This window comes from Staurois parvus, unplaced genomic scaffold (assembly GCF_062004578.1).
Source record: "Staurois parvus isolate SC_StPar_1 unplaced genomic scaffold, SC_StPar_1.0 ptg000239l, whole genome shotgun sequence".
In the NCBI taxonomy this organism is placed as follows: domain Eukaryota; kingdom Metazoa; phylum Chordata; class Amphibia; order Anura; family Ranidae; genus Staurois; species Staurois parvus.
Genome location: NW_028318035.1, coordinates 2,784,037 through 2,795,665, shown reverse-complemented (window position 1 = coordinate 2,795,665; position 11,629 = coordinate 2,784,037). Strand labels below are relative to the sequence as shown.

The 11,629-nt window shown below is 41.6% G+C and overlaps 1 protein-coding gene across 1 annotated transcript in view; it reads left to right on the top strand.

Moving 5' to 3' along the window:
* Positions 1–5,334: 5,334 nt before the first annotated feature.
* LOC149459988 (uncharacterized) overlaps positions 5,335–11,629 on the top strand; it is a 161,151-nt gene continuing 154,856 nt past the window's right edge. Inside the window, exon 1 of the mRNA XM_089680313.1 lies at positions 5,335–5,389. Coding sequence (XP_089536439.1) covers positions 5,335–5,389 — 55 coding nt within the window. The remainder of the gene's footprint in view (positions 5,390–11,629) is intronic.

Below are 11,629 nucleotides of genomic sequence, written 5' to 3'. Positions count from 1 at the left end.
ATCATATCATGGCACGAATAATTGATGGAAGAAGGAAAATATGGCCAGCTCTTGGTGGTGAATGGGAGGAAAAATTACTGGTGCCAGAGGTCAGTTGGAGAAAAATGAAATGCCCCAATGTTGGTAGTCTTTGGGAGAAAAATACCTGGTGTTATTGGTATGATTTTTGGGAAGAGAGTGAATGTGTGCTTCTACAGTGAATATAATCTGGGAACAGGGGTGGACTGATCATTTGGAAATTCGGGTACTGCCCAAGGGCCCTGGGTCAGTAGGGGGCCCCATGAGATGCATACAAAAAAGGGGATTTTGTGAAAAGAGATTCACAGAAAAGCGGCTACATAGTGAACAGAACGTGACACTCAGAAAAATTTCCAAAAATTATGCTTTATTACACATATATAAATATGACATATGGGCAATCGCCCTGGTTTACCATCACCACAGTATGAGACAATACACACAGACCTAAAACCATATAAAATGACACCAAAACCGGTCTGAATGCATGTGCAGCAGAAAAAATGACTACAAGAGTCTAATGTCCCTGTAGCACAGACACATAGGTGAACACTTCCCAAAGGAGGTGTATCCAAAAATTATACCATAGGCATACCATAATATAAGATATAATAGATTAAGCTATTACCATGATGGTAAATCCCAATCAGGGAATCCAAAAATTGTACTATGGATATGAATATCACATGTATGCAATGCAGCAAGCACAATATGCGTCAAAAAGAGAACATCAAGCCTCAGGCCTGTATGAAGGAAGACATAAATGTCAAAAATATAGTGCAATACATTCCTGTGCCAGCACAAGTGGTTGGGGCCCATTCATCTGTAATATAAACAGCTGTTTCCTAAAGCTCTTGAATGAGAATATGCCCCATTAATTCCCAGGATGGAAGAAAAGATGCACAAAGCAGGACTCTGCTTGAAGTGGTTTCTTTACCACTATATGTGGACTACACACCACTTTTCGTAGGAACAACAAGACACATCCCAATTGATCTTCTGCCTGTTGAAATATATGTGGTATATCTTGTTTCCTATACAAAGCACCATGATGTCCCCATCCTGTAGTGAAACAAACAATATGTGGGAAGTCACTGACAGAGCTTACACTCTATATAGGATATATAGGTCATATAGATCACAGAGGACCATATATCTAATGTCCTGTAACAGTCCACTCACCACCTGTGCTGTGGATAATAGGAATGAAAGAGAAGTCCTTCATAGGTACTGCCATACAGGGCCAAAGAGGCCAAGGAACCACCGCTGACATCCGCCGATATACCGCGGGTTCCTGCCCCTTCTTGGCGCTTGTGCTGCTTAAGCTTGCCTCATAGCATGTGAAGATGGCTTCCAATACAGGTCCTGACGAAGCTGAGTGAGATACGCCCATCGGCGAAACGCGTTGACGTCATACGTCAGATACGTCACTTCCGGTCATGCGCACTAGGTGGAACGTACGCTGACCCATAAGGAGGAAGCCATCTTCACATGCCATGAGGCAAGCTTAAGCAGCACAAGCGCCAAGAAGGGGCAGGAACCCGCGGTATATCGGCGGATGTCAGCGGTGGTTCCTTGGCCTCTTTGGCCCTGTATGGCAGTACCTATGAAGGACTTCTCTTTCATTCCTATTATCCACAGCACAGGTGGTGAGTGGACTGTTACAGGACATTAGATATATGGTCCTCTGTGATCTATATGACCTATATATCCTATATAGAGTGTAAGCTCTGTCAGTGACTTCCCACATATTGTTTGTTTCACTACAGGATGGGGACATCATGGTGCTTTGTATAGGAAACAAGATATACCACATATATTTCAACAGGCAGAAGATCAATTGGGATGTGTCTTGTTGTTCCTACGAAAAGTGGTGTGTAGTCCACATATAGTGGTGAAGAAACCACTTCAAGCAGAGTGCTGCTTTGTGCATCTTTTCTTCCATCCTGGGAATTAATGGGGCATATTCTCATTCAAGAGCTTTAGGAAACAGCTGTTTATATTACAGATGAATGGGCCCCAACCACTTGTGCCGGCACAGGAATGTATTGCACTATATTTTTGACATTTATGTCTTCCTTCATACAGGCCTGAGGCTTGATGTTCTCTTTTTGACGCATATTGTGCTTGCTGCATTGCATACATGTGATATTCATATCCATAGTACAATTTTTGGATTCCCTGATTGGGATTTACCATCATGGTAATAGCTTAATCTATTATATCTTATATTATGGTATGCCTATGGTATAATTTTTGGATACACCTCCTTTGGGAAGTGTTCACCTATGTGTCTGTGCTACAGGGACATTAGACTCTTGTAGTCATTTTTTCTGCTGCACATGCATTCAGACCGGTTTTGGTGTAATTTTATATGGTTTTAGGTCTGTGTGTATTGTCTCATACTGAGGTGATGGTAAACCAGGGCGATTGCCCATATGTCATATTTATATATGTGTAATAAAGCATAATTTTTGGAAATTTTTCTGAGTGTCACGTTCTGTTCACTATGTAGCCGCTTTTCTGTGAATCTCTTTTCACAAAATCCCCTTTTTTGTATGCCTCTTTTGGCTACTGAATGGAGACCAAATATTGGGTGACACGATAATTTATTTAACAACCTCTTAATAACTATCTTTAGCATAGGCCCCATGAGATGCCCCTGGTACCTTTTTCATAGGCTTTTTTGAGTTTGGGCAAGGACACAGGGGCCCCATGATCCCCTTATGCCCGGGGGCCCCATGATTTGTCAGTCCACCCCTGTCTGGGAACGAGGTGTAACACTACAAAATAACCCTTTGGGTTGAAAGGTGAGGAGTAACTGGAAGGAGGAGCAGCCAGCTCAGGAGAGGAAGCGATAATGGGCACTGATGGTGTAGGGTGGTCTGGCATGTGATGCATCCTATCAAGTGAATGGGCCCCTATCTTAGGGCCTACTGCATAACAGGATCCTCCTAGGGACCTGGCCTGAAACCACAGTGTACGAGGCCAAGCATAGTATGCACTTTAGTTCTCCTTCTATTCCTCGGACTGAAGATGGCAAGGTGTGCACTCAACGTCAGGGGCGGACTGACCATTTGGAAACTTGGGCACTGCCCAAGGGCCCGGGGTCAGTAGGGGGCCCCATGAGATGCCCCTGGTACCTTTTTCATAGGCTTTTTTTAGTTTGGACAAGGACACAGGGGCCCCATGATACCTTGTTGCCCGGGGGCCCCATGAGTTGTCAGTCTGCTCAACGCTGTATCTCTCAAAATGTCTCTGTGGTCAATGCCAGGACAGGTGTCAGTGGCAGGTAAAAGCACATTATGCTTCCATATGTGGGGCCCGGTGAAGTAATTTGGCCTCCAGCTAAGAGGGGTCGCTGAACCTATATGAGTGACAGTAACAGAACTAAACAGCACACAGTTCTCACATGCTACCAGGTATATTTTCAACAAATATTGCACTTGTTTTTAAAATTTCAAATGGAAAAGAGATTATAGGACCAACATTTTTTTCAAGAAAAAGAAAAGATGCCAATTTTGGGTGAAGCTGACTCTTAAAAAAGACCTGCGACTAACCTAAATATGTTATAGATGAACTCCAGCCTCACCTTCAGTCTTGTAGTTGTACAGCAGGGGTCCCCAAACTTCCTAAACAAAGGGCCAGTTTACTGTGCTTCGGGCTTTAGGGGGGCCGGACTGTGGCCAGCCGGAGCGTACATTTTCCTGGCATCAGATGGAGTAAACATCACCACATTTGGAGGAATAGTGCTCCATTGTTGGTGTAAGTGGGAGGAATAGTGCTCCATTGTTGGTGTCAGTGGGAGGAATAGTGCTCCATTGTTGGTGTCAGTGGGAGGAATAGTGCTCTGTTGTTGGTGTCAGTGGGAGAAATGGCACCCCAATTTTGAGGTCAGCAGAATAGTTCCTAGTATCAGTGGAAGGAATATTGCCCCAACAGCCAGGAAAAGACAAGCAAAGGGCTGTATCTGGCCCCTGGGCTGCAGTTTGGAGACCACTGTTCTACAGGATCCTCTCTTGTACTGAAATTGCTTACTCTAATTTCTCTGCACAGTGTGAGCTCATCAGAGTGTGCAATGTACAATACACTTCTGGCCCCTCCCACCAGCCATGATCTGCCTGCATTGCATAGAGAAGCACAGAGACCCAGTGGCATTGCTGGATCTAAAATAAGGTATGTAATGAAAATAAAAAAAGGTTTAAGGTAATGTTAAATATCATTAGCATGTTAATGAGGGGAGAAGGGAGGAATCAGTGAAGGCAAAATATAAGCAGATTAAAACTCAGCTCGGATTGGCATATGACGCAGATACAATTATCTCACAGGCTCAGATGTCAGCACATGCCTTGGGTTTTATGATCTGACCCGTTTAATGCCTGAAGACCTTTTGAACCACCTGTGCAGACAGTGGCTTTCACAGAGTCGCTATTTACATATGCGTAGGAATTTCCTCCTGTTGTCAATACCTGGGAGAGCTGATAGGTCCCATGGCTATTGCAATGTGGGATTCCAACAGGGGTGTGCCTAGTTTCCATTCTGCTTAGGGGGCTCCAGGTGGAAAAAGAAATCGAGATAATAATCGATAGATCATAAAAGGAAAGGTGTTTGTGGACTGCCTATGTTGTAAACTTTTGGGTGCATGCGCAAGTTTCATACTTCTCAGTTTCCCTCTAAAATGGCTTTGCTTGATTCTTACAAAGGCCACATACAACTGCCTACTTTGCCGAATTTAAAAATCGCTCTGAATTTAGTCCTCAAAATGAAAAAAAAACCCTCTATTTTTGACTTTATCTGCAATGACACATTTTTGCGCTCGCTACACTTATGCAAACCCTTCAAAAAGTATAGCTGATTCAAGACTTTATGACCACTTTACTCACTTAATGGCATTTTGCTAGTTTGCTAACAATCAATATTCTAACCATCCCTCCCTATAAGGCCAGAATATCCTCCCTGCCTGGCTAGGAAACAAAAAACCTCAGCTCTTCCATCTGACTCTTCTACAGTATCAGTTCTGTAAGAGCATCTCTGATGGATCCTCTGCAGTGACATGTGACTTCTTCCTCCACAAGCGATGGGATCAATTGAATGCAATGTATTTATGGACGGCCTTGAATAATTTGGGTATCATCCAGGGGCTGTTTCATTCGCTGGGTTAGTCCACAAGCAGGAATGTGTCAGCATTTACAATCAGACTCCCTGCACTTTGCTGTACAGCAGCATCAGAGCTAGGCTGGCTAGATGATGTACACTTCAGACTCCAGCTAAGGAACAAGTCCAGAATCTCACAGGAGAGCCTGACACCCTGTCAAGATGTGTGACTGCTTCCATCTGTTTCTGCCTAACTGGCAGGGATCTCCAGCCAGTGGTGGGATATTCCTTTTACTCTACTAATACAATACTGTCTGTTGTAATGTGCTACTGTGTCATCTTGGCTTCTGCTTAGGGTGTGGCATCTGCTCATCCCCATTGTGCTTAATTCCAAAAATTCAACCCCTTTAGCAGTTAGATTATGTTGTTATAATCTCCCTTTCAAATACTTTTTTTGCAGAGTCATACTTTGGATGACATGCTTGCTTTTGCTATTTAAGGATTTGCAGGAACCATTTGCAACATATGCTATAGGAACTATTTTGTGCTAGTCTGTAGGCATCTATGAAGCTTTGTAATATGCAGACCTGCAGACAGTTACACTTTGCATTATGTATTTTGGCTTTTATTGTTTTATCAAGAGTATTTCCAGATTATAGATTAGTAGACAGACCTTTTTTTTTTACTTTTTAAACCAATCCACTTGAACTTTTTTATGGGGTGCTCAAAAAACAAAACAATATTGCTCTGACTGTTTTAAAGTCATGGAAGGAGAACTCTGTTTGGTTTGCTTTAAGATCTTTTTGGTGAAATGGGTCTTTTTTGTATGTTAAGATTTTGGTAAAATAACTTGAATGGGTTTATTGCCAAAACTAGGGGTGGGCGATTGGTAACCAATGTCAACCAGAGAGGCTCGTTCTCCCTACCTTGCCGCATTAGGCTTTCAATAGATTGTTTCCTGATTGGTTGCTATAAGTCATGATTTATGACCGAGATCAAATCTCCGATATTAAAAAGGCAGGAAATTCAGAGAATGTCCTTGACTATAATGTTGCATTCTTTGGTAGATCACCTAAAGTATGAATCTGTCACAGAGTAATATACTTGGGTTCACAAGTACCGAAAGGGCTAACACAGCAAAACAGATTAATCTGGATTTTTAAATGACACATGGCCATCTAACATACAATGCATAGTTCTTGTACGTCATTTCTATATGTATATACGGTAATGTCACTTTCTGACAGCTCAGTGTATTAAATATGCTGTTCCTTTGATTTACTGCAAAAAAGACAGGGGTGTGTTGCAGTTTGCTTTAAGCAGATCACAAATTGCAAGTATCTTCAAGTGTCAAAATGTGCCTGCCTGTTTAGGAAATAATGTTAATGACATGTTTTATATCAGATCATGTTAAAATCAGCCTAAGGTTTCCTTAAAGGAAAACTCCACTTTAGTTGTGCATTGAAGATAGATTTAAAGGATATCAAAACTTAAGACGAATGTAAGCTACCAGTAGGAATGAGATTGGGTTTGGTCTGAACCCAGAAGTTAGCTGCTACTGTTGAGCCAATCAGATACAGGAGGGAGATTCCCCGCTATAGCGGCACTTATACAAATGGGCAGGGATACTTGTGACATTACTGAACAAATACGGCCACAGGGCACAATTAGGTCAATGGTGTCACAAGCATCCAGTCTCTTTGTGTATAATGGGTGCATGGTGGGGAATCTACCACCCACAGCTCTTTGGCCCAGCAATAACAGCTAACGTTTGGGTTCAGACACACTTGGGTTTGGACTGAACCCAAGCTCATTACTATTTACCAGTCCTTAGATATGGTGGCTGCATTGGGTTCCATTTTTCAGGCTAACAACACTTTGGCAAGTACAGAAAATACCTGTTGATCGTACAAGAAATGTAGTGTGCTTGTCATTTCTAAAAAAAAAAGCACAAAAAAGGTTATCTCCTTTCTGTAAACTACTAATCCTCCCGTGTACTGGAGAGTAATAAACTTAGATATGTTTGTAGTCTAGCCTGGGTGACAACCATGGCTCCCTCCTTAAATACAGTGGAGATGTAAGCATAGCCACCCACGGACAGGAGGTGTGTTATTTGTAGGTTCACCAGGTTAAAATAAAGGAAAGTTACATTGTTACCAGTTATTTTTGGTGAATACAAAACACCTCCCCACTATGTTATGGAAAAGAGGAGATGGAGGTGTTCTATAGTCCTAACATGCTTCCTGTCCTAGGATGACAGTGCTGTTCTGAAACAGATGCAATATGGTGAGTTAGTATCATGATAGAAAGTGTGTCACTAATGGGATCACCAGGTGAAAATAAGCCTAAAAAAGAAAACAAATGTTGGATCAACTGTGGGTATAGGATTATAACTTTTTTTTTTTATGGTTGAACAGGTTGGACTTTTGTCTTTTTTCAGCCAGACTAACTATGTAACTATGTAAATGCAGTCACCACATCTAAGGACTGCTAAGCTGAAATATTTTATATTTTGGTTTTGGGGTTTAATTATTTATAACATACACAAGCTATTTTATCATTTAAAGAGCATTTTTCATGTTGGAGAAAATAAGTAGCCAAGCAGTCACGCCCTATCCTTTTCCGCAGTATTTTCTGCTTAAAGTGAAATTTTTGTTTTGCTAGCCAAGAAAACTCCTTACCTGAGGGTTTCATTACCTGTATAATTTAAAATTACCTGTATGATTTAAAAAAGTAATCTCACGTGAATATGTATTAATGTGTTCTTTTCCCTGGGGGACAGGGTACATGCAGAACTTTGTCTCATCTTCCTATGTGGTGTTTAAAGCTAACTATGAGGTCACAGGTCGGTGTCTGTCCTCCCTTCACGGCCATCCAACAACGCAGCTAGGAGATGGCTGCTTTAACATATGACACATTTTTCCATTTCTAAGTAATGTAGGGGAAGGGGGGAGACTTGTCAACTATGTCATCTATGTCATCAGCTGTGTCATCTATCAAAGCAGCTGTCTCCTTGCTAGCCGTATTGTTGGACGGCCATAGAAGGAAGGATGCCCTGTCCAACGTCATAGCTTGCCTCCAACTAGCCCCCACCCTTCCCCTGCATTCCTTAGAGATGGAAAAAAATGTCATCTATCAAAGCAGCCGTCTCCTTGCTAGCCGTATTGTTGGACAGCCATGGAAGAAAGGATGCCCTGTTCAACATCATAGCTTGCTTCCAACTAGCCCCCACCCTTCTCCTGCATTGCTTAGAGATGGAAAAAAGTGTCATCTATCAAAGCAGCTATCTCCTTGCTAGCCGTATTGTTGGACGGCCATAGAAGGAAGGATGCCCTGTCCAACGTCATAGCTTGCCTCCAACTAGCCCCCACCCTTCCCCTGCATTCCTTAGAGATGGAAAAAATGTCATCTATCAAAGCAGCCATCTCCTTGCTAGCTTTATTGTTGGACGGCCATGGAAGGAAGGATGCCCTGTCCAACGTCATAGCTTGCCTCCAACTAGCCCCCACCCTTCCCTTGCATTCCTTAGAGATGGAAAAAAATGTCATCTATCAAAGCAGCCATCTCCTTGCTAGCCGTATTGTTGGATGGCCATGGAATGAAGGATGCCCTGTCCAACATCATAGCTTGCCTCCAACTAGCCCCCACCCTTCCCCTGCATAACTTAGAGATGGAAAAAAATGTCATCTACCACAGCAGCCATCTCCTTGCTAGCCGTATTGTTGGACGGCCATGGAAGGAAGGATGCCCTGTTCAACGTCATAGCTTGCTTCCAACAAGCCCCCACCCTTCACCTGCATTCCTTAGAGATGGAAAAAAGTGTCATCTATCAAAGCAGCCATTTCCTTGCTAGCCGTATTGTTGGACGGCCATGGAAGGAAGGATGCCCTGTTCAACGTCATAGCTTGCTTCCAACAAGCCCCCACCCTTCACCTGCATTCCTTAGAAATGGAATTAAGTGTCATCTATCAAAGCAGCCATCTCCTTGTCAGCTGTATTGTTGGACGGCCATGGAAGGAAGGATGCCCTGTTCAATGTCATAGCTTGCATCCAACTAGCCCTCACCCTTCACCTGCATTCCTTAGAGATGGAAAAAAGTGTAATCTATCAAAGCAGCCATCTCCTTGCTAGCCGTATTGTTGGACGGCCATGGAAGGAAGGATGCCCTGTCCAACATCATAGCTTGCCTCTAACTAGCCCCCACCCTTCCCCTGCATTCCTTAGAGATGGAAAAAAGTGTCATCTATCAAAGTAGCCGTCTCCTTGCTAGCCGTATTGTTGGACGGCCATGGAAGGAGGACGGGTATCCTCCTTCCATATCCTGTCCAACCTCACAGCCAGCCTTAAACACCACATAGGAAGAGGGGACAAAGTTCAACTTTGTCCCCTGGGAGACAGAAAACACTAATAAAAATCAAAGCGAGACTTCTTTTGGTCACCTGACACTTAAACTCTTCAAGAGTTAATTGAGAGAACAGGCTGTGCCAAAACCAACTCACTCTTTTAATTTATTGGCTCCTAGAAATCTGTACATAACTTTTTGTCAAATTACAGGCAGCTTGATCCTTGATGTATAGCAGGTTTACTGCACTGGCAAAGGCCTCTTGCACATGGACGTCTGAGCCCATGCAATCTAAATAGAAGATATATAGAACATTTTCAAATTTTTACTTACATCCATACACTATGCTATAACTACATACTGATATATACTGATAACATAATTACAGTAAAAATAGACCTCCCTACTTGGCACTCATGTCTAAAGATTTGATCTAGAACAGTGAAAAGGCCTTCTTCGGTGTCTACAGATCAGAAGCAACAGGTTTGGTAAAATCCTTGCAGTTCATATAACTGATGTGAATAAACATTTTTTTTTTCATTTAGAATACCTCAAATCAGTTGAGGAAGTAATTTTTATTTTAGTATGTTCAAGAGGCATATTTATAAAGCAGTAATTCTGACATTCAGGAAATATTCTCTGCAGAAAATTCTTCCAGGTCCAAGTGGCAGTGATTGATTGTGAAGGAAAGTTTGATGAAAATTACATTCCCTGTTTTGAAAAAGGACTCTGTGTCCTAACAGAACTGAATTATGAGTTTTGGTTAGCCAATTACTTACTGTACTACATATGGATCATCTTGTAAAGATACAATAACTAGATAATCTCTGTGATGCATGCCATAGAACTCAGAACAAAAGGAAGTAAAGCAGCAATCTGAAAAACATGAATTGCACTGTTCCTCTAATATGGATTATCTAATACAGTAAAATGGAACATTGACCACTGTGTAATGATCATTATGTAATGTGGAAAACTTTACTGACCCTTGAAATATTGTATATGTGGGTTCACAGCAATGGCCATCAAAATGTCATCAGTTGATTTGCAATTAACAATAAAATGGAATATTCAAGTAATGTATGCAGAGCACCCCTTAAAGCAGAGATACACAGGAGGAATATGACGTGTGTTATGAGTGGGATCATAGTAGATCATAACCAAAAGGGGGGTAGCTACGCCTTCATCCCCAACAACAATTGCTGCTTCTCTTTATTTTTGAGATATCTGCTTGCATTCCATTTTTCACATAATAAAGAGATATTTTTATACTTTGCACATCCTTGTTTAATACAGTAATGTCAGACAGAGCAGCAAGACATGGGGTGGAAGCCAGGTGTACTACATGTACTTAAGTATAGGAGCCTATATGGAGTGACTTTGCCAGTAATCATCCATATCAGACCTTTATTCCTATGCCTGAGAGAATTGAACTAAATAATTAAGTGGTAAAAGTGAGAACATGTTCACTCGGGCTTGCGGTGTGTACTGCTAGCTTTTGCAAATATTTGTTTAAACTCCCTAGCGGTATGATTATTTCAGATTTTTGGTGCTGAAAGCGGTACCATTTTTTTGCATGGAAATATGTAGTTTTTTTATTGTAGGCTGTAATTTTTAGGAATAACTCACTGAAATCTGTACAAACAAGAGTCTATTAAACATCCCGGGTATGATAAAACTTGAAACACGAAATCATAAATTATATTTTGATAAATACTCAGAAAAAATAATAATATAATAATAAATTTAATTCAATAACATAATCAAACCAAAAACACTGAAATTTGAAATATAGCGCCAAGTTCGCACATCACTGAGCAAAGTCGAAGAATAGTTTTCAGTGTCTGATGATGAATTTCCCCACGAATCATTATCACTCAATTCTGCAAGTGGTTCTGATTTACTATCGCTGTTCTCTAGCCGGTCTAAAACCGATTTTGACATAAAGGGATGCTTTTTGGACGCCATGGACTTTTCTCAGTTTCCAGGCAGAAAGAACAGTAAAAATGCAGGCAGGACACAGGACAAAGCAGTAGGGACAAAATGTATGTGAATGCTTTGAAACAGCAATGTTTTGCTATGAAATAATCGTTTTTAAAAAAATTGCATTTTTTTAAATTTTCAAATGTTCCGTCGGTTCCGAAGCCTGTACGTCCCAACGTCACAGGGACTGGA